General features: G+C 51.4%; 3 protein-coding genes across 5 annotated transcripts; 2 read left to right on the top strand and 1 right to left on the bottom strand.

The window, feature by feature from the left end:
- The first annotated feature begins 2,179 nt into the window (after positions 1-2,179).
- PIM2 (Pim-2 proto-oncogene, serine/threonine kinase) lies at positions 2,180-7,268 on the top strand. Its single transcript, XM_043569725.1, has 6 exons — positions 2,180-2,441; positions 2,577-2,686; positions 3,418-3,468; positions 4,936-5,308; positions 5,804-5,980; positions 6,079-7,268. The coding sequence occupies exons 1-6, from the start codon at positions 2,381-2,383 to the stop codon at positions 6,240-6,242; spliced, it is 936 nt and encodes a 311-aa protein (XP_043425660.1). The 5' UTR covers positions 2,180-2,380; the 3' UTR covers positions 6,243-7,268.
- Positions 7,269-8,477: 1,209 nt separating this feature from the next.
- SLC35A2 (solute carrier family 35 member A2) lies at positions 8,478-17,494 on the top strand. 2 transcript variants are annotated; one of them, XM_043569722.1, is made up of 5 exons: positions 8,478-9,021; positions 10,578-10,760; positions 14,114-14,265; positions 15,716-15,868; positions 17,192-17,494. In XM_043569722.1, exons 1-5 carry the CDS (start codon positions 8,931-8,933, stop codon positions 17,285-17,287), a joined length of 675 nt encoding a protein of 224 aa, XP_043425657.1. In that variant the 5' UTR covers positions 8,478-8,930; the 3' UTR covers positions 17,288-17,494. The 2 variants fall into 2 exon arrangements, with proteins under 2 accessions (XP_043425657.1, XP_043425656.1); XM_043569721.1 differs by having other exon boundaries at positions 8,488-9,021; positions 15,126-15,868.
- A 58-nt stretch (positions 17,495-17,552) lies between these two features.
- Positions 17,553-21,574, bottom strand: PQBP1 (polyglutamine binding protein 1). 2 transcript variants are annotated; one of them, XM_043569723.1, is made up of 7 exons: positions 21,428-21,574; positions 20,915-20,999; positions 19,081-19,192; positions 18,709-18,821; positions 18,244-18,528; positions 17,951-18,014; positions 17,553-17,769 (listed from the first exon to the last, which is right to left on the bottom strand). In XM_043569723.1, the coding sequence occupies exons 2-7, from the start codon at positions 20,979-20,981 to the stop codon at positions 17,613-17,615; spliced, it is 798 nt and encodes a 265-aa protein (XP_043425658.1). In that variant the 5' UTR covers positions 20,982-20,999; positions 21,428-21,574; the 3' UTR covers positions 17,553-17,612. The 2 variants fall into 2 exon arrangements, with proteins under 2 accessions (XP_043425658.1, XP_043425659.1); XM_043569724.1 differs by having other exon boundaries at positions 21,202-21,560.
- Positions 21,575-21,674: the final 100 nt, after the last annotated feature.

The raw sequence follows: 21,674 nt of genomic DNA, 5'->3' as shown, positions 1-21,674 counted from the left end.
TGAGTTTCAAGGGTCCTACCACGTGTCCAACAGGAGTGATTAATGTCTACTACCTCACACTCTCTGGTTGTGAGCACAGAGAGAGAATGCATGTGGTCAATATAATGTATGATAGCATGGTGCCTGGCACGTTCTGAGAGCTCAGATGTTAGCAGATAGTATTTATTATCCTAATACTGAAGTTTCTGCACCATTTGGCCCCTGCCTACCTCTTGCTGCTCTGTCCAGTTTCATTGGCCTCTGCCTGGAATTTGCCCTTCCCCTGTCCTGAGCCCTCAACTTTGTCCTTCAAGATGGGTAGAAGGTCACCTTCTGAGAAGCCCTGTGTGACTCCACATTCTCACTTCTATCCACAAATGTGTCTTTACTCCTTCCCCAATAACTGTGCAAGGGCTGTGATGCCTGACTTAATCTGTGTATCTCTTAATATCTGCACCCCTGCCAGGGCCTGGCAGGCTTACGGTAGACCCCTAATAAATACTGGATGAATAAGGGAGAATACATGTGTGTATTTGCTTTTTGAGTGTTGTCTGTGTGTGACTTTGGTGAGTCCAAGTCTTTACATGCCTCTCACAGTGTCTCCAGTGTGTGTGACAAGGGCTTGTTTCCAGGTGTGTCAGATGGTGACTGAGTGTGGGACTCTGTCTCTGACAGTTTATGCCTGTTTCTGAGACAAGTGCATGTCTGCGTGGGTCTGTCTGTGACAGTGCATCTGTGGTTTCATTCTGATGTGGTGGATGTCCGTTTGTATTCCTTTGACAGATTCTAGGTAGCTATTTCTGGACAATTTCAGTGACAACGCTGCATGTTTGCTGGTTGTGTGTCTGACTGGGTCTCTCCACATCTGTTTTTGTGACACTGCCTATCCATGTGGCTCTGTTGCATAAGTATTTATGTCTGCCTTTGGAGCAGTACTTGTGTGTGTCTGGAGCATCTGTGTGTCTTCCTGTGACAGCCACGAGGTCTCTCATTTCTGGGACAGTACAAGGTTTCCTGTGATAGTGTGTGTCTGATGGTGCCAGTATCATGACAAGTTCTGGTGGTGGTGAGTCTGACATTTTTGTGTCATTGTCACATGGCAACGTAGATCCATGTGAGTCTCTCTGGAGTGCCTGTCTTTCTATAACAGTGTTTCTCTGGGTGTCATTCTGGGACATAACTGGCAGCATGCCTGCCTGACAGTGGATGTCAGTCTCTGTGACAGTACGTGTCTGCATCTGTGTTATGTAAGTTTACATGAATGTGTCTGACAGTATGGGTTTTGTGTATATCATATGGTACTTTTGTGAGTGCCTTGAGTGCATATCTTCTTGTGGCATGACACTGTACTTATTTTTCACAAATTTGTGGCTGAGGATATTTTGCCACCTGTCTGAGTTCTCCCCGTCCGTCTCTGCCATTTGGAAGCATACCCCCAAGCCACCATCACTCTGGCTTGCTCCTCACCCCCGCCCAAGATCCACTTCCCCCTGCCATTCCAGATTCTAGACGTGCTGACTGGGCTCGGTGGCCAAACCTAGCCAGGTCTGGCCAGGTTAAGGGCTCTAAAAACACACCATAGGCCTCCGCCTCAGGGCTTGGGAACGCTGTCTTTGACCAGCGCGTCCCCCGCAGTGGTGGTCAGGAGGGCTACCCCTCCCTGGAAGCTGAGCAGATTCTTCCAGGATCCCCGGCTTCAGTTTGGGGGGAGAAGCCGCCGGTCGCCTTGAGGGCTCTGGTCCTGGGTGTTGAGCACTCTTCGGAGACCGGGTCCAGGGTAGCCACAGGCTCGCATTCTTAGAAGCCGGGCCTGGCATTATCTCCGCGCTAATCTCGAAGCAGCGGCTGCAAACCAACTTCCTAGGAAAGGAGGCGGTGCAGTTATTTTTTTAAGTTTATATCTATACACATACACATACGCATATATATAAAAACAACCCCGCGCAACAACCAAAACAAATGCGGTCGCTGCAAAGGGATTCCCAGAACCGGTTTCCTCTTCGCGCGCGCCCCCCCACATTTGCATGCGGGCCCGGCCCCCGCGGAAGATCCGGGCATGTATTTGCATAAGGGGGTACTTGAAACGTTGAGGGTGGTATGCAAATAAGGACTGGCTCCGATTGGCTGGGGTACAGCAGGTGCCGCGTTCGGATTGATCAAAGCCAAGTGGGCGGGGCTGTCGCCCGGGGCGACTCTCTCGGGAGGCGCGTGCCCCGGCTCAGTAGCGTTAGGGCTGGCGCGCGCGTCGAATCCGAACGTTGCACTGTTTGAGGGCCCTTCTGGGCCACCAGCTTCTCTGCCTTCCACCCTGGCGCCCCCAAGTCCTGGCTCACCAGCCTCGCTGCCCCGGGCGTCCACGCCCTGCGGGCTCAGCGGGCTCAATCTGCGCAGCACCTCCTCCATGTTGACTAAGCCTCTGCAAGGGCTCTCCGTGGCCCCGGTGACCCCCACGCCGCCGCCAGGTGAGCGAGGCTCCCCTACCGCGACTAGGCCGGGCGGGCTGAAGTGATTGAGGGCGGCGCGGGAGGAGGGGAGGAGAGGGTCGCAGCCGGGCTCAGCACGCAGCCACCCTGACTTCCTCGCCCCCGCCTGCGTAGGAGGCAAGGATCGGGAAGCGTTCGAGGCCGAGTACCGACTTGGCCCTCTCCTTGGTAAGGGGGGCTTTGGTACCGTCTTCGCAGGACATCGCGTCACAGACCGACTCCAGGTATCCACTACGAGGGTCCTGGGAGGGTCAGGGGTGTGCGTGTGCGCGTGTGTGTGCGCGGCGGGGGAGGGAGTCTCGGGGACTCGGAGTCCCGGGGCTGGGATGCTGACTGACCAGGGGATGAGCCAACAATGTGTGCATGGTAGGGTCATGAGGACCAGGATCCAGGTTGGTGGGGGTGCCCGAGCGCGCGCACGTGCGCGCGCTTGTTTGTGTGTGTGGCTATCCAGGTGGGTATGTGGGGGGAGGGGGGTTTCAGGGCAGAGATTCTGGAAGTCCAGGGGGGTGAGACTGAAGACTGGGAGGTCGTGAGGACTCTAGATCCTGGGATCCAGGGGATATGTATCTGTGTGGGAAGGTGGAGACTCAGAGCTGAGATTTGGGGGATTTTGAGGGCAGATGTCCAGCGTGGAGTCCTGAGGACCAGGACCCCGGTAGAGAGTTGGGGTGTCTTGGAGCTGGATGGAAAGATCGAGGGCTTGGGGTATTAGGAAATTCAGAGCTGAGGAGCTGGAGCGAGGGGCCTGAAGCCTGAGAAGGGAGAACCCAGGGCTAAGGATGATGGGAGAGGTGAACTTGGTTCTGGGGACTTGGAGAGCAGGGGAGAAGCTCCAGCTCATTTTGGGTTGTGGCGTGGCGAGGTTGGGACCAGAAAGACTGGGGTGAGGGTCAAGACTAGGAGGGACCTGGGGGTCGTCTGCTGGTCCCCTCACCTCAGCCCCCTTCTCCAGGTGGCCATCAAAGTGATCCCCCGGAATCGTGTGTTGGGCTGGTCCCCCTTGGTGAGTATCTTTGGAGTCCTGCCTGACCTGGCGACGCCATCTCTGATGATGGGCCCTGGCGAGGGACTCACCCCCTTGCCTTTCTAGGGCTTGTATGATTTCCTGGGCCCTGTAATGGTGAGAACACTCTTACCAGCCCGTGTTTACTCCCCTGTGGTGACATCCACACCTCCAAACAGTTCTCACCCCAGCTACCCCCCTGGCCTTGGATTCTCCCCTCCAAACCGCCTTTCTCCTTCTCCCTCCGAACATTGCCTCGGGGGCTGCCCGCGGGGCATGCTGGTGGGGAAAGAGGGGCAGAGGTCACTGGTTGTCATGGTGACAGTGGCTGCTTCACTCCGGCCGTTAGAACGCTAACGGACAACTGGGCGGGTCTGGGCTAGTTGTAGGAGTGCGGGCGCCCCCTGGCGGACTCTAGGGGAGAGTGCGCCCGCGCAGGTTGTGGGACCCGGAGGGAGAAGGTGCGCCTGCGCAGTAGCGGAATTTTCACCACCGTGAGAAAACCTGTCTGCGGCTGTGCAAGTCAGTGGACTGGCCGGGAGAGGGCCCCACCTCAGGCTGGGAGGCTGCTTCTGGCAGCCCTTGTGCCCGCGTTGGGCTTCTAGCGTGGGGCGGCTTTTATGGCCTAGCATTTATGCCTTTTATTGAGCACTGACTGTATGTCTCAGGTTTTGCTTCATCATCAAAGCTTACTGTGTTCCAAGTCCCACTGAGTACTTGCAACACAGTTCTGTAGATGTTTGGTGTCAGTGACAAAACATCACATGATGTTGAGTTCTTACTTTGTTCCTTTGTACTTAATCAGCTTCAGCTATTTAACAAATGTATATTGAGCACCTACTATGTGCCAGGCACAGTTTTAGGCATTTGGCAAGATATTACATTTATTGAGAGCTAATTTTGTGCTAGGTCCTTTCTACTAATTGCTTTTACCTGTTTAACAAACATGTATTAAGCCCTGCCCTGTTACCAGACCCTGTTCTAGTGTTTGAGCTATGTCAGTGAACAAAACATTACAACTATTACACAATAATAGTATTTATTGAGTGCTAACTCTGTGTTAGACTCTATGCTATAGAGTACTTTCAGCTATTTAACAGCTATTTATTGAGCATCTACTGTATGTAAGGTACTGTTGTAATCTTTTCTGAGATGCCAGTGAACAAAAGATACCCTATTACATAGTAGTGTTCATCAGTTGCTCCTTCTGCAGAAGGATTTTTTTTTTAAGAACCACTTTCATTTATTCAAATAGTTACTGAGCCAGATGTTCATAGGATTTTGGCTCAAACCACCTTTGCAGTGGCCCTTAAGGCTAGGGAACTGAGGCTCAGGGAGGGAAGTGGGTTGCTGAAGACCACAAAGTCAGGAGGCTGAGGGGCTATGAATTAAGTTCAGGCAAGAAGTCCGCCTCACAGCTGCTGCCCTGACATCTGTGTTCTCTCTTTTCTCCTCTTCCCCTCACAGTCAGACTCAGTCACATGCCCACTGGAAGTGGCACTGCTATGGAAGGTGGGTGCAGGTGGTGGGCACCCTGGTGTGATCCGCCTGCTTGACTGGTTTGAAACACCAGAAGGCTTCATGCTGGTCCTCGAGCGACCTTTGCCTGCCCAGGATCTCTTTGACTATATCACAGAGCAGGGCCCATTAGGTGAAGGCCGAAGCCGCTGCCTCTTTGCCCAGGTAGTGGCAGCTGTTCGGCATTGCCATGCTCGTGGAGTTGTCCATCGTGACATCAAGGATGAGAACATCTTGATGGACCTTCGCCGGGGCTGTGCCAAACTCATTGATTTTGGTTCCGGTGCCCTACTTCATGATGAACCCTATACTGATTTTGATGGTAAGTGTTCCCTAAATCTCAGTGGGGGGATTTTTTACCTTTTATCTTTGTGGTCTCTTGATCATTGGCCCCTAGTGCTGGGGTGTCCTGTAATCCTTGATCTGTATTGCACCTTTGTAAGGTTCTTGATCTTTAATACTGGCAATGCTCAAGCCTTGTCCTCTGATAAAGTCCATCTTCTGACAATGCCTAGACCTTGTTCAGGGTTCTTATTCTGGTAAGGGGATTGTGTTATCCTGAATATTCCTTTTCTATCTGGTAAAGGGATCCTACTGTTACTTTTAAGTGCTTTTGTTCTGTTGAGGGCACTCTGCTATTACCTTTTTCTAATGATGAGACTCTGCTGTTATTTTTAAAGAGCTCCTATTCTGGTGAGGGAACCCTGCTCGTGTACTGAGTTCTCTTAATTCTGGTGAGGGGACCACACTTCCTGGGGAGGGTGAGGTGGGGGAAGGGCATTATCAGAGAGTGGTCTAATCTCTGGCTTGTGTGCAGGAACAAGGGTGTACAGCCCCCCAGAGTGGATCTCTCGTCACCAGTACCACGCGCTCCCAGCCACTGTCTGGTCACTGGGCATCCTCCTCTATGACATGGTGTGTGGGGACATTCCCTTTGAGAGGGACCAGGAGATTCTGGAGGCTGAGCTCCACTTCCCTGCCCATGTCTCCCCAGGTGAGGCCTTCACTGGTCCCATCCCAGTGGACTGCATCCTTCCCAGGGACTAGTGCCCCCAACTGACTGCTAATCTTCTGTGTACTTCTGATCTGCAGACTGCTGTGCCCTAATCCGCCGGTGCCTGGCCCCCAAACCCTCTGCCCGACCCTCACTGGAGGAGATACTGCTGGACCCCTGGATGCAGACACCAGCTGAGGATGCATCCCTCAATGCCCCCACGGGGGGTCCCACCCCTTTGGCCTGGTCCCTGCTGCCCTAGTCCTGGCCAGGCCCCCACTAGTTTAAATACCCGTCCCATGGCATGCCACAGGGATAGATGGACATCTGTTGACCTGGTTATACAGGTCAGTAAAAATCCAGTGTTACTAGGGTCAGAGATTGGGGATCAGGGATCAGGAGACATAAGCCAAGTCTGCCCAGTCCCCATCCCAATCCTGCTAAGGAGCCTTCCTCCCAGAACTTACGGTCTCTTATTCTGGAGGGGGGGACTTCCATATTTCTCATTTTGCTAAGGATGTTTATTTGGTTTGAAGTTACTTCCATTCTGAGCCCCAGGACTCTTATTCTGATAAGCTGTAACCCCTACACTGGCACCTCCTGCTACCACCACACACACTTAGTTTAAATGCTCTCACTTGGGCAAGGGTGCTTTCCTTCCAATGCCCCAGCAGCTCTTATTTTAGCAAAAGGACCCTTTCCCTTAGCCCAGGGTCTATATTCAGTCAAGCTGCTTGCCTACCTCAGCCCAGGGTTGTTAATTCTGGGGGAGGTAATGCCCTATTGTTATTCCAGGACTTTTAAAAAAATTTTTTTATTATTATTTTATTTTATTATTATTATTATTTTTTTTTTTTTGGTGAGGGGACCCTACTCTGTTATCCCAAGTGCTCTTATTCTGGTGAGGAGAACCCTTCTTCCATGATTTGGGGAAGGAATGGAAGATGGACACCACCAGAGTCCGCTAGGATGGGGTGGATAGTTTTTTGGGGGATGGGGTGGGGGAAATAAGTCTTGTTTGTTCTCCTGGGGCCCCCCCCCATCTTTTTCGGATTCTTGCTGCCTCCTTCTGAGCCAGGATTGTCCAGTTGCTGAAATGTAAATACTTATGTATTGGTGGGAGGGGAACTCCAACTGTGTCCTCCTTTTCCTTCTCCCCCTGCCTGGATTATTTAAAAAGCCATGTGTGGAAACCCACTATTTAATAAATGTTATAGAATCAGAAGCGACTGGCCACTGTAGGTGCAGCAAGGAAACCCACTACTTAATAAATGTTATAGAATCAGAAGCGACTGGCCATTTGTAGATACAGTGAGGCAATTATGGAGCATCTGTATGCTGAGCCAAGAGGGAGGTGGGCTGGAGCTCTCCTCAGCTCTTGGGGATTCTTAGCCTTGTGGTACCATCCTAAAGCTCCTTTAGGGTTCATTTAAGCAGGACCACAAAGAAAAACTTGATTTCCCCCTCTTCAGCTCTTATATAGCTCCCAGCATGTGCAGAAGGGCTCCATTAGAGATACCAGACACTGAAGATGTTTGGGACACTTCCCGAATCAAAAATGGGCTTGCTCAGGCAGAGAAAACTGCTTTCCTCACCCCCAGGGGAGGAGATAAAATCCTCCCACAAGAGAAAATGCCTTTCAGGGCACTGATGAGGGAGGGGCCAGGGTTGGGCACAGACAAAAACCTTCCCAGCCTTTCCTTGTTTCCTTGTAACATTCAGGGTGTAAGTCACATGTTTTGCCCCTACATTCTCATGTCTCCCTTGCAGTCTTAACTTGTTCATCCCTCTCCTCTCTCATTCCTCACTTCTATTTTTTTAATTTTTTAAAATTGTTTATTTTTGAGAGAGACAAAGTGTGCAAACGGGTAGAGTTCAGAGAGGGAGACACAGAATCTGAAGCAGGCTCCAGGCTGTCAACACAGAGCCAGTTGCGGGGCACAAATTCACGAACCTGGAGATCGTGACCTGAGCCAAAGCCCAACGCTTAACTGACTGAGGCACCCAGGCGCCCCTCAGTCCTCACTTTTTGACATACCTGCCCTGTTCTGTCTTGGTTTCACTTGTCCTGACCTCAGCTGAACCCCTCTCTTGCCCCTCTTTTTTTTTTTTCTTTTTTGAGAGAGAGAGGGAGACACAGAATCTGAAGCAGGCTCTAGGCTCCCCAGCTGACGCGGGGCCCGAACTCAGGAGCCATGAGATAGATCATGACCTGAGCCGAAGTGGGACGCTTGGTTTAACTGACTGAGCCACCCAGGTGCGCCCCCTCCCCCTCTTTCAAAAGCTAACCTGAACACCGCCTCACCTGCTGGCTTACAGGTCTCCTTCGCACCCTCAATAGGGGCTCATTTATCCTCCAGTCTCAATTCTCCTATGCCCTGTCACTTGTGTGGCCTCTACCGCTCTGCTTTCATCCGCTTGATGAAACTTGACGCACATCCGCCCCGCCCCTTCAGTCTCATTTTCCTCCCAGATGCCCGCGGGCTCTCCAGGAAGCGGGACCTCGCTGGAGGTGGGGGAAAGGGGAACTTCAGTCCAACCAGAAAGGACCCAGGAGTTTTGATGCGGAAAGGGCGGTATCCTCTTGTAGAAGGTGCCAATAAAGAGCCGAGATAGAAGAGGGTCAGCTGAACCAATGAGACGAGGACATAGGATGGGCGGGTGATCTGGAAAGCAGGATCAATGAAGATGAGGGCGGGTCTGGTAACGGGAATAAGCCAATGAGGCTCTGTAGAGCCATCAAGAGACTGATCCAGCCGCCTGTTCCCGACTAAATCTGGAAATCCCAAGGCCGCGGTCTTAGATTCACTGTTCGGGAGCGGACGAGGAACCCTCCGGCTCCGGCCAGCCCCTCGCTTGTCCCAGCTCCACCCAAGAGACCCGGAAGCGGAAGTGAGGGACACGGAAGTGGCCTGCTGTTGCCGAGGGGACGGACCAGGCAGATGCCAACATGGCAGCGGTTGGGTCTGGCGGTTCCACCGCGGCGGCAGGACCTGGGGCGGTCTCCGCGGGGGCGTTGGAGCCTGGGACAGCGAGTGCGGGTGAGATAGGTTGTGACCGAGCAGGGGCGGCGGGGCGAGAGTCGAGATCGCTGGGGGGTCAGGAAGGTTCCTCACTGAAGCTAGAGGGAGCATCCCATATGGACCGACCTATGTGTGTTGGGGGGGGGGTGGGGGATGGAGGACGGAACGGACTGTCGTGAGTGTGTTGGAAGGCGGGGAAGAGACCATTCTGAAGGTGATGGAGGGTTCCTTCCGCATATGGAGAGCAGAAATCATTCTGAGCCTGGGGGGTTATTCCCTTTGGTGGAGGCTAAGATCATTAAGACCATTCTGAGTGTGTGTGGGGGGGGGGGGTGGGGTCCGTCCTTATAGAAGGGAGAGAGCATTCTGAGGGTGGGGAAGTTCTTCCTTATAGAAGAGAAAAGCTATTCTGAGAGTGGTGATTTCTTCCTTATAAAGGGATAGGGGCTATTGTGAGTTAGGGTGGGGCGGGTCCTTCCTTACACAACTTAAGAGGGTCCATTTTGAGGATTGGTATGTCTGTCATAAGGGGAGAGGACCATTGCGGGGGGGCCCTTCCTAGTGGAGGTAGAGTTTATTGCAGGTTGGAGTGGGAGGGTCCTTCCTTATATGGCAGAGAAAAGACTTTCTAAGGGTGCAGGGCCCTTCTTTATAGCGGGGAGAGTTCGTTATGAGTGTGAGTAGAACAGGAATGATTCCTTGGCTGGAGGTAGGGGTGGTGCGGTGGTTGGAGGATGACTGGACCATGTGGAGTATAGAAAAATATTTCTTTATGTCTAGAGGGAACCAGACCATTCTTGGTGCAATAACCATTTATTATATGGGGTTCAATCCTAGGGACTGTGGAGGAATTATTTCTTATGTTTATGAAACCATTCTGGGTCAGGTGGACTCTGGTGGTCATATAAGGTAGGAGTTGGAGAGACCATTCATAGTTGAAGGGGATGAAATGATATTTTAGATGGGAGAAAGACTGTTACTAGGGGGTGGACATGCCTTATACAGTGATCCCTGTATCGAGGTATCATTCTTTACATAGGACAGCCTCTCATTAAATAGAAGCATCATTTCATATAAGTCTTTGGTTTGCTCATCCATAGAATGGAATCCTTGTAGCTCGTTCAGAGATCAGAGCAATATAGAGGTCTGTTGAGGTAATGCATATAAAATCCTTTAGCCCAGTGATAGGCAGACAGTCAGCACTCAAATGTTGAGAATGTAGTTGGTATTCTGTCTGGGCGTGAGTTGCTTCTCACACAGAAGAGGGGGAGAGGGGGCCAGAGTGTGTCCAGAACCTGCCCCAGCCATTTCCTGATACGTCACCAAGGATTCCAAGTATGGGCTGGACAGGGTGAGGCCCATTTCTCCCTTTGTGGCCCTTCCTGCCTGTTGAGGCAGTAGAAGTATATGGGAGTCATACCCTCATTGGGTTAGGAGAAGGAGGCAGAGGGAGGAAGTGGCAAGTGGCTAGGAAGATCCTGGTTGAGAAAGGAGTGAGGGGGAAGGTGGTGGTGTGGCTGTGCCCCAGCAGCTTCTGATCCCTTCTTCCCCCTCGCTCATTCCATTCCCCACAGCTCACCGGCGCCTCAAATACATATCCCTAGCTGTGCTGGTGGTCCAGAATGCCTCCCTCATCCTCAGCATCCGTTATGCCCGCACACTGCCTGGGGACCGCTTCTTTGCCACCACTGCTGTGGTCATGGCCGAAGTGCTCAAAGGTCTCACCTGCCTGCTGCTGCTCTTCGCACAGAAGAGGGGTATGAACCAGAAAGGGGGTGCTGCACTGGAGTTGGCGGGTGGGACTGTGTGGGTGTGTACCCATCCCCACATGGAGGGTTTGCTGGGGGAGTTTCGGGTTTGCTGGAGGAGTATCACTGTGTCCGTGAAATTGCCTGGAGAATATATATGTGTAGCTAAGCTGCCTTGTCCCTCCAGGTATGAGTAGCTGCACCCACACTTTTATATCCCTAATCCCCTGGGAGCTGGCCTGTGTGGACTGTAGGAGTGAGACCATCTGTGCCCATAAGGTATCAGGTGACCATTACATAGTGATTCAGTTATTTCCCTTTAACTTTACATTATGGATAATGTTAAACATACACAAAATCCGAGGTAGTAATAAAATGTCCATGTACCCATCACCCAGATTCATCAATTATCAACCCATGACCACTCTACCATTAAACAGCATCAGTGATTATCCACTCACTGCCAGTCTACATGTCTGCCCACGTACCCACCCCCTGCCTTATTATACTACAGTATGTCACACATGAAGTAAGTATTATTTTGCAGTAAATCCCCCCTTACAGTCCTGAATAAATATTTTTGTACATTAAAAAAATTACTGTGATATCTAAAAATCATACACCAGAAAATCAATAATTTTTAAAGTTAATAAAATAATCACATATCCAGTCAAGTGTTCACATTTATAATGGTTTCTCAAATATCCTAACAGGTCTTAAGAATTTGTCTCAGTCAGGTTTATATATGGTCAGTATCTTGTAGTTGGTTGATGGCTTCTAGATCTGTCAACCTCAGGGCTCCCCTCCAGCTCTTTTTGATATGCAGTTAATTTGTTGAAGAGAGCAGGTTGTATGTCTTGTAGATTTTGGGTGGCCTGGATTTTGCTGGCTGCCTCCCTGTGTATCATTTAACATGTTCTTTTATCCTCTGTATTTCCTGTAAGGTGGATTTATCTACTAATTTAAAGCCCTCCTTTAAAACGTTACCAATCATTTCTCTATAAAGGCCTTGCGTGTGTAAAGGATATAGATGTATGATCTAGCTCTGCCCTCAGTATATTTTTTAAATTAAGTTTATTTATTTATTTTGAGAGAGAGAAACAGAGCACACGAGTTGGGGAGGGGCGGAAGGAGGGAGAGAGAATCCCAAGCAGGCTCCGTGCTGTCAGCACAGAGCTAAATGCGGGCGGGACTCAGGAACCATGAGAACTTGACCTGAGCCGAAGTCAGATGCTTAACCGACTGAACCACCTAGGTGCCCCAAGTTTTTTTTCTTATAAATACACTACAGTATTGAAAATGCATTTTCCTTATTATTTTTTTTCTAGCTTACTTTATTGTAAGAATACAGCATATAATACATATTAACATACAAAATACGTATCAATTGACTATGTTATCGATAAGGCTTCCAGTCAACAGTAGGCTATTGGAGTTAAGTTTGGGGGAAATCAAAAGTTATACGTGGATTTAAAAAACATTTAATGTTTTTTTTTTTGAGAGAGAGAGAGAGCACAAGTGGGAGGGGCAGAGAGAAAGGGAGACAGAATCTGAAGCAGGCCCCAGACTCTGAGCTGTCAGCACAGAGGCAGACACAGAGCTCGAACCCAGGAACTGTGAGATCATGACCTGAGCCGAAGTTGTATGCCCAACAGACAGCCATCCAGGCCCCTCTATACATGGATTTTTGACTGCACGAGGTTGGTGCCCCAACCTCCTGTTGGTTGCTCAAGGGGCAACTGTAATATTCTATTAGTTTCAGGTGTACAACATAGTGATTCAACAATTCTGTATATTACACGGTGTTCACTGTGGTAAGTGTAGTTACCATCTGTCACCATACAATGTTGTTATAATATTATTGACTACATTCCTTATGCTGTACTTTTCATCCCGTGACTTATTTATTTTATAGCTGGGAGTTTGTACCTCTTAATCCCCTTCACCTATTCCGCCCATCCGCCCCGCCATTGCCCTGACAACCACCAGTTCCCTGAGGCTGTTTTTGTTGTCTGTTTTTTTGTTTGTTTTTTTTTTTTACATTCCACGAATAAATGAAATCATACAGTATTTCTCTTTCTTGGTCTAACTTCTTTCCCTTAACATAATGCCCTGCCAGGCCATCTGCTCTGTTTTTGATTGACTCTGAGACAGTTCAAGTGCTCACTGCAGCAGGCCCTGCTCCAGCTGTGGAGGTGGATGCGTTAGCAATGCAGTCTGCATCTTGCCCTCATAGGGCTGGTATTAAAAAAAAATTTTTTTTTCAACGTTTTTTATTTATTTTGGGGACAGAGAGAGACAGAGCATGAATGGGGGAGGGGCAGAGAGAGAGGGAGACACAGAATCAGAAACAGGCTCCAGGCTCCGAGCCATCAGCCCAGAGCCTGACGCGGGGCTCGAACTCCCGGACCGCGAGATCGTGACCTGGCTGAAGTCGGACGCCTAACCGACTGCGCCACCCAGGCGCCCCCCCCAAAAATTTTTTTTAATGTTTATTTTTGAGAGAGAGACAGACTGCAAGTGGGGGAGGGGCAGAGAGAGGTGGAGACACAGAATCCGAAGCAGGCTCCAGGCTCTGAGCTGTCAGCACAGAGCCCGACGCAGGGCTCGAACCCACGAGCCATGAGAACATGACTTGAGCCGAAGTTGGACCCTTCGGCTGAAGGCACCCAACTGAGCCACCCAGGCACCCCTAAAATCTTTTATTTTTTTAAAGATGAACTGAAAAAAAATGGGGTGAGCTTTGCAAAGGCCTTATGACACAGGAAGGTGTTCTCATGTATTGGTGGGAGCAGATCCCAAACAGACTTTCTGCTTAATAGTCAAGCTTCCACTCTTCCCTGGGGCAAGGGCAACCACATGATTGTGTGTGGGGCTGACAGAAGTGTCTAACTGGGAGGTGGCCCCTGCCCTCAGGCAGTTCGCCAGCCAGTGAGGAGCTAGGATAAGTGTAAAAGTCGAGTCTAAAACTTCCCCTCTGGTAAACAGTCTTGCTTTCATACTCCTAAGGTTTCTGCTTCACAAGCTAGTTCATGCTCATTATTTCCTTGTACAGACATTTACTGAGATTGCCCTGAATGGGACTCTGCCACAGAGGTAGGCTGTAAGCTGAGTGAATATGGTCTCTGATTCTCAGGCGCAGTGTTAAGGATGATTGTTTTGTGTCCATCAAACTGGTACCTGAGACACCCGCTAGGGACATGGTTGTACTGTCAGGAAACTGATAACACAGACCTCATAATGGCCCTCAGGGAGTCAGCAGGGGGCTGGGAGACACAGGCCAAGGCCCAGTCCTGGCCCTCAGAGGATCTTCTTCTTTGGTGTAGTCAGTGCTAAAAGGGGCTGTGTTTCACCCCACCCAGGTAACGTGAAGCACCTGGCTCTCTTCCTCCACGAGGCTGTCCTGGTGCAGTATGTGGACACACTCAAGCTCGCAGTGCCGTCTCTCATCTACACCTTGCAGAATAACCTCCAGTATGTTGCCATCTCCAACCTGCCAGCTGCCACTTTCCAGGTGAGCCCCATGCCCAGCATGGCCTCGGATGAACTGGCCAGGGTGGGGGATGTGTGCTGCTGGCAAGGGAGGGCTGCAGAGAGCAGGAGCCGTGTCACCTTTGAAATGGCCTTGGCTCTCCCTCAACCTCAGTTTCTTCATCTGTGAGAACTGAGAATGGGAATGCTGCCTCGCCAGGAGGCTGGGACAGCTAAAAGAAATGATGCCCAGGAAGTGCCCTTGGTTGGCAATAGGTGAGCTTTCGGCCTTGGAAAATGGTTGAAGAGCCTGGATTCTGGGGCCAGGCTGCCTGGGTTCAAATGCCAGCTCTGCTACTTTCCAGCTGTGTGATCTTGGGAAAATCACTTAACCTCTCTGTGCCTTAATTAGTTTTCTCCTCTTTCTGTTGGACGTTACGATAGTGCCCACTTCATACATGAGCATTAAGTGAATGGATTCATGCAAAGTACTTAGACCCACACTGGCACACAAAACGTTTGCTGATGTCATTGTGGTGGATTTGTTTGTTTCAGCACATATTTATCATGAACGCCCTCGTCAAAGAGCCTGTTGCCCATTCTTTACCTACCGTGGGAAGTGGTTCACATACAACAGCTGTGTTTTATAGATCATGTCTGGGCCAAGACAGGGCAAGTGCTTTGTTCCTCATCACACAGCCAGAAAATGGGGTTGGGATGTCGACCTGGGTGTGGCCCGGGACTTCCACAGCTGTGGACTTTCTGGGAGGCATGTCATGCTGCATGCCAGTCAGTGGCCAGTGGCTGGATATTTTTATTGTTGTCTGTCCCACCCCGTCCCTCCATTGTGCACGTGTCGGGGGTTGGGAACACCCCTTAGTGCCTTCCACATACTGCTCGCAGGTGACGTACCAGCTGAAGATCCTGACCACAGCACTGTTCTCCGTGCTCATGCTGAACCGCAGCCTTTCCCGGCTACAGTGGGCCTCCCTGCTGCTCCTCTTCACTGGCGTCGCCATCGTCCAGGCACAGCAAGCCGGTGGTGGGGGCCCTCGGCCGCTGGATCAGAACCCTGGGGCGGGCCTAGCAGCTGTAGTGGCCTCGTGTCTGTCCTCGGGATTCGCAGGTGTCTACTTCGAGAAGATCCTCAAGGGCAGCTCAGGCTCGGTGTGGCTGCGCAACCTGCAGCTGGGCCTCTTCGGCACAGCCCTGGGCCTGGTGGGGCTCTGGTGGGCTGAGGGCACTGCCGTGGCCCGCCGTGGCTTCTTTTTCGGGTACACACCTGCTGTCTGGGGCGTGGTGCTCAACCAGGCCTTTGGCGGGCTGCTGGTGGCTGTTGTCGTCAAGTACGCCGACAACATCCTCAAGGGCTTTGCCACCTCCCTGTCCATCGTGCTGTCCACTGTTGCCTCCATCCGCCTTTTTGGCTTCCATGTGGACCCGTTGTTTGCCCTTGGCGCTGGGCTGGTCATCGGTGCCGTCTACCTCTACAGCCTTCCCCGAGGTGCAGCCAAAGCCATAGCTTCCACCTCTGCCTCCACTTCCACCTCCGGGCCCTGCACTCACCAGCAGCCTCCAGGGCAGCCGCCGCCACCGAAGCTGTCTTCCCATCGTGGAGACCTCAGCACGGAGCCCTTTCTGCCAAAGTCAGTGCTGGTGAAGTGAGGGCTGGTGGTGGTGGGGGGAGACAGGGAGGGGGACCGGGTGGAGGGTGTTGGGCATCTGCAGGACCTGAGTCGCCACTGGGCCTGGCTCCTCTGGGGTTGGACGAGTCTTTTCTCCCGGGTCATGGAGACTTCTGGAGGGGCGTAGAACTGGGCAGGGTATCACATGAACCCTTCCTTGTAGACTGACCTTCCCCTCCCCTGGAGGGGGTTCTTAAGAGCTGCCTCCTTTGCCCCAAGTTAACCCCTTGGGGACCAGGTTGGCAGTATTGTCATTCAAGGCCTGTTTTTGTCTGCCTGCCCTTAGCCAGAGGCGTCCTGTCTTCCATGACTGGGAGAGTCCCTCCCAGCAATCCCTCCACCTTTGTAAGGACAAATTGGACAAAAATCCTACAGCTCTTTAGTGACAGATGCTGATCTGTGGGGCTCAGCGTCCCATGGCTTGAGGCCTTCTTGCCTCCCTCACAACCACAATGGATGGTGTTAGCCGCTCAGTCTTTTTTTGTGTGTGGCCTTGGGGCAGCTTTCCTGACAGGAAACCCTTGAAAAATGGGCCTGTTGTGAGCACCCCGGGGAGGAAGGGGTAGGAGCTGAGATTTTTTGCCTGGTCCAGGGGAGGGTGCAGCAGGGGGCCATCGGTTTTTTACAGGTTTGGGAATTTGTGGTGTAATCGGGTAATTAATGATCCAGGGTGTGGGAAAAGCAGGCAGGCGAGGTCACTGGGGTGACTGAATCTCACTGAACCTAAGACACTGTCAGTTGCTGGACGCAGGGTTATTTTCTGAGAGGGAAAATTAAGCTGCCAACCACACTCTTGATACACACTGGCTGTATGAGGCACCCTTACTTTGTAACAGGGCCAAGGGTGTCTTAAAAATGGCTGGAATGTGGAACCTGCCCCTGCACTCCTCAAAGCTTATTAACCCCTTAACTGTCTCCCAGGATGTGTGTGCACGTGCGTGCGTGCATTTGCGTGCGCACATGCACGCGTGGGAGATGCCTGGGCTGTCTTTGTTATGTGTAAATAGGGTCATTGGATCTTTATTTTTGATTAATTTGTTCTGATTTTTTGGTTGTTTTCTAAGGAACTGTAATGAACAATGTCAGGATACCCAATGCCAAATAAAGATGTTGTATTTATTTAGTCCACGTGTAGCTTTCTGACCCAGGGGACTCTGCGGGGGCTCTATTACTAACCCCAGGAACTACCAGTCTCACAACTGTCACCCTCGCTTGCTCAGGACACCGGCCTGCCAGCCCACCCCAGCTCTCTGTGTTTTTCTTTCCTCCCCGTTCCCACCACAGGTTGCTCACCAAGGTGAAGGGTTCGTAGCTGCTGGGATTGAAGACGCTGGCCTCGTTCTCCCTTCTTGCCCTGGCCCAGCCAGGACCAAACTCTGATCAGTATTAGCGGTGGGGGGAGGTAGACACTGAACCCTCCATGGCCCCACCCCCCACCCCCACGCAAGGCTAACACGGCCAAACTCTGGTAATGAGGGCACGGAAGGAACCCACCACTGCCTCCGGCCCCATCCCCACCCCCCTATCCCTGCCACTCCCGCACTTTCTTAGGTGAGTTTTTACAAATAAAATGTGTTTTGCATCTTGCCAGTTTGGGTTGGGAAGCCTCAAAAGTGCACGGGAAGGAAGCACTCAGGTCTCATGGTCACAATCCATTGAAAAGCCTTTATTAAAAATCCCCAGGGTGGTAGGGTGGCGGGGAGGCTCAGTCCTGCTGCTTGGTTCGGGAGGCCTCAGCATTGGCCCGGAGCACAGCCCCTGGTGACGGGTAGGGGCGCTGCTGGAAGAGGGGCCCAGCTGCTGTTGTGTCTGCACCCGTCTTGGCCTCATTCCGCTTGGGGAGTCCTGTTGACCATGTGCCCCTGGGGGTGACAAGGGTTAGGGAATATGGGTCAGCGGTTGGGAATGTGGGTTGTGGTAGGCACTCTCCCCAACTCCCAACAACTGAAAAATGGGGAAAGGAGACAGGAGAAAAGGAATGGTCATCGACACAAGTAAGTCACGAGGAAAGAGAAGGAAGGCTCATGAGGCGTTGTCACTTACCGAGGTGCATCCGAGTATGAGCTGGGGTCCATGGGGTCTAACTCTTCATCCTTCCGGCTCGCCACTGTGGAAATAGGTGAAAGAGTGAGATCTTCAGTGGAGGCAGAAGGAGCGCCTGATCACCAAGCTCCCTCATCCCAGGAAGGAATGGAGCATATGGCTGCCATGGCAGCACCTTGGCGCAGGACCCAGGTTCAGGCAGTCGCATGAGCAAAGTGAGGACTTCCTTTACGCGGCTCACCTGTGGTGCCTCACTTGCCTTCCCCGACTCCTGGTCCTGCTGCTCTGCTTACCTTTCTTGCTCTTGGGGTAGGGAGCCAGCTCCTCTCGGCGATGATGGCGCCGTTCTTTGCTCTCTTCCCGGTCTACTTTGTCATACCCGCGGTCACGATCCCGATCCCTGTCGCGCTCTCTCTCTCTTTCCACCTTGTCATAACCACGCTCTCGATCTCTGTCAGACTTCTCGTGGCCCCGCTCTGGTTTTTCGTGGCCCCGCTCTGGTTTTTCGTGGCCCCGCTCTGGTTTTTCGTGGCCCCGCTCTGGTTTTTCGTGGCCCCGATCCAACTTCTCCTCAGTGTCTGGGAACGCAAAATCCTTGAAATGACTCGGGACCCAGCAGCCTTTGCCTTCAACAACCTCCCCTGCCGGGGGTTGGGCCTGCCTGCCTCACCTGCCCCTTCTTGATCCACAATCATTTACCTGACCCCTCTGTGAGAGCTGCAGAAGCATGTGAGGCACCCTTGGATCTATCAACTCACCTGCATTAGTGCTCCTGAGCTTCTTGGCAGATTTGGTAACGACCGAGTTGGGGTCATGTGGGGAGAGCCAGGACACGAGGTCTGTGTCCACGTTCCAGTAGTAAGGGAGCCCACTACAGGGCAGTGGGAAGGAAGGAAGGAGAGAAGGAGGGGAGGGAAAGAGGGAGGGAAGGAGTGAGCACAGATGTCCTCTCCTTGTAGCCTCAACTCTTGTCTTCCCCGATCTCTGCCTAGACCTGCCCCATGTCAGGACCCCGGAGGGAGGACCCCCAAACCTCTTCCCTGTGTTCCCCATTTACCCCAAGGCCAGGGACAGCACAGGAAGGGTGAAGTCAGAAGTCAGCACCCCCCCCACGAGTCCCCCAGGCTCACCAGGAAGGGTCAAACACCTTGTACCAGCTTGGTGGCAGACCCTCCAAGCGGGTGGCCTCATAATCCACAGGATCATCATCGTAGTCCTCAGCAATGATCTCTTCCTCTGGTTCTGGCAGGACAGAAAAAGCAGTAAGGGCCAGAGGGATTCTCATCCTACAGTCAGAGCCTGGTGAGACACTCAGATTCACATGGACCATGTGTGTGTGTGCACACACACGTGTGTGTTCCGCATCTCACCTGCTGTGGCAGATGTCACTCACATTCCAAATCTGAAGATTTGCAAAAAAGTTTACCTAAATCCTTTGTTTCTGGCTTCAGATAAGATTTGAAATTTGATACTGTCACCCAAACCTATCTGGTTTCAGAATTTAGATAGGGATTCATCAAAACAAATGTATCCTCTAGTTCCTGAGTTCAGGAAGCACGTGACACCATGCTATCCAAATCTATTTGGGTAAAATGAGCTTGCAAAGTAAGGGGTTTAGCTGAAAATAGTCCAAATTTATTCAGCTCCCAAGCTTGGCAAATACAGAGTTTCGGACCCTGTGTGTATGTGTGTATGTGTGTATGTGTGTGTGTGTGTGTGTGTGTATTTTTTTAATCCTTTTTTAAAAATGTTTTTAGTGTTTATTCTTGAGAGAGAGAGAGAGAAAGAGTGAGAGCGCATGAGCAGGGGAAGGGCAGAGAGAGAGGGAGACACAGAATCTGAAGCAGGCTCCAGGTTCTGAGGTGTCAGCACAGAGCCTGACGCGGGGCTCGAACTCACAGGCCATGAGATCATGACCTGAGCTGAAGTCAGACACCCAACTGACAAAGCCACCCAGGCGCCCCTCGGACTCTGTATATTGAGTAGCAGGTCTGGATAGCAAGGGATCTGTCCAAACACTGCTCTGAATCCATTCAGTTCCTAGGCCTGACACACAGTAGGCCTGCCAACAGTTGTCACTATCAGTAAAATAAAAAAAGGTGTAGGTTGTCAGCTCAGTATGTGACCCTCAGTAGGCCTACCACACATTTCAGCTGTGGATATAACTAACGATGAAATGTATATGTCAGCAACAGCATACTGCCTGTCACACAATAGGCCCAAAGATGTCAGCTGTAAGCATCAGTATTATTAGTAAGATATATATACCATCAGCACAAGACTTGGTACTCAATAGGCTTAAAATAGATGATCAATGATCATTATCAGTATTGTTAACCACAAGATCTATGCCTGGCACACATTCGCTGGTGACAGATGTCATTTATCAGTAAGATGAAAATAAGATGTACTTTCCAGTGCCTAGCACACTGCAGCCCAAAACAAATATCAGCTTTTACTATTATTGACAATGAGGTGTAAACATTAGCAGCAGCAGAGTAAGCGTGTAAATGATAGTTCCTATCATTATTTTATACTGTTAACCATAATGTGTATACCAAACACTTAGGCCCCAAATACAGGTCAGCTACTGATATGGTGACCAATAAGGTATAGATCACTACTAGCGCCACAATAGGTCTGAGATAGTGGTATCGACCAGTAAGATAAAGAACAAAGTATCAGTATCTTATTATCCTATTACCCTTGTCAGCTGCCCTTAGCGTTACATACTTTGTAATCACTTCCACGGATTTTTTGATGGACTGCACGTGCCATTAGGTGCCAGTATTAAGGATGAAATAGGAATGGACACCAGGAACCCATATTGTTATCAGTGAAATGCCTGCCACCCTACTGATTGGTTCGCGGTAGGCCCATGCTAGGTATCAAGTGGAAGTATCAACAACAAAGTGCCTGTCAAGCCTGGCACATGGTAGGCCCATCTGCTCTTAGTTCGCTCACCAGGCTCCAGATGTTTAAGGATGCCTCTCTTGGCCAGTCGGGTCTGCAGTGCAACAGGCAGCGGCATAGCGGATAGCAGATGGACCTAGGATGGACGGACATGCAGGCAAAAAAAAAAAAAAAAAAAAAACCAACCAAAAAACAGCTCAAATGAGGATTCAAATCCAAATCCTAAAACCAAGCGCCTCCTCCCGGCATGTGCTCACACCCACCTGCACCAATAGCTGGGTGGATGGAATCTACGTGCTAAAAGATGGAAGATAGGTGGCAATGCCACCAAAACTCACCAACCCTTCCCTCCAGGCTGGGTGTTCCAGGACCCAGTATAGCTCTCCCGGGCCCAGGCTCCGCCCACCGCCGAAGGGGCCAAGCTCGGTTCACCCGCGCCCTAGAAATGGGCTCACCCAACTTCCCCCAAAGACTGCTGGGTAGGAGGAACCAAAGCGCTGGGGATGGGGGAGCAAAGCGCAGCACTTCCTCCAGCTCCAAAAAATACGCCCACCCCGACATTACCAATACAGTCACGCGAGTAGCGGAAGGCTGTCAGACCGGCCGCCTCTCTCTTGTCGCCACTAAGACCGCCAGGGCCATACGACTGCCTTCTCCCAAAGCACAGAACGAGCTCGTCTCTCCCCGAGCCTTGGAGTAACTGGACGACGCTCGGGTTGCAGTGCAGATGACGCAAACCTGGGTGGCCAATGACAGTGTGACCCTGTCGTGACGAGCGGCAAAGCGACCCAATCGCTGTCTTGGAATAGGT

This window comes from Prionailurus bengalensis, chromosome X, assembly GCF_016509475.1.
Source record: "Prionailurus bengalensis isolate Pbe53 chromosome X, Fcat_Pben_1.1_paternal_pri, whole genome shotgun sequence".
Classification (NCBI taxonomy): Eukaryota; Metazoa; Chordata; class Mammalia; order Carnivora; family Felidae; genus Prionailurus; species Prionailurus bengalensis.
This window is presented reverse-complemented; position numbering and strand designations above follow the sequence as displayed.

Bases quoted from the DNA above. Each gene is read 5' to 3' on its own strand.
- PIM2 (XM_043569725.1), top strand. From the start codon at position 2,381: ATGTTGACTAAGCCTCTGCAAGGGCTCTCCGTGGCCCCGGTGACCCCC. The intron at 2,442-2,576 runs GTGAGCGAGGCT...CCGCCTGCGTAG, and splicing joins GACCCCCACGCCGCCGCCAG to GAGGCAAGGATCGGGAAGCG. The intron at 3,469-4,935 runs GTGAGTATCTTT...TTCCCCTCACAG, and splicing joins TGTTGGGCTGGTCCCCCTTG to TCAGACTCAGTCACATGCCC.
- SLC35A2 (XM_043569721.1), top strand. From the start codon at position 8,931: ATGGCAGCGGTTGGGTCTGGCGGTTCCACCGCGGCGGCAGGACCTGGG. The intron at 9,022-10,577 runs GTGAGATAGGTT...CATTCCCCACAG, and splicing joins GCCTGGGACAGCGAGTGCGG to CTCACCGGCGCCTCAAATAC. The intron at 15,869-17,191 runs GTCAGTGCTGGT...TTCCCACCACAG, and splicing joins ACGGAGCCCTTTCTGCCAAA to GTTGCTCACCAAGGTGAAGG.
- PQBP1 (XM_043569723.1), bottom strand. From the start codon at position 20,981: ATGCCGCTGCCTGTTGCACTGCAGACCCGACTGGCCAAGAGAGGCATC. The intron at 19,193-20,914 runs GTGAGCGAACTA...CTGTCCTGCCAG, and splicing joins CCTTAAACATCTGGAGCCTG to AACCAGAGGAAGAGATCATT. The intron at 17,770-17,950 runs GTAAGTGACAAC...TGTCACCCCCAG, and splicing joins TCATACTCGGATGCACCTCG to GGGCACATGGTCAACAGGAC.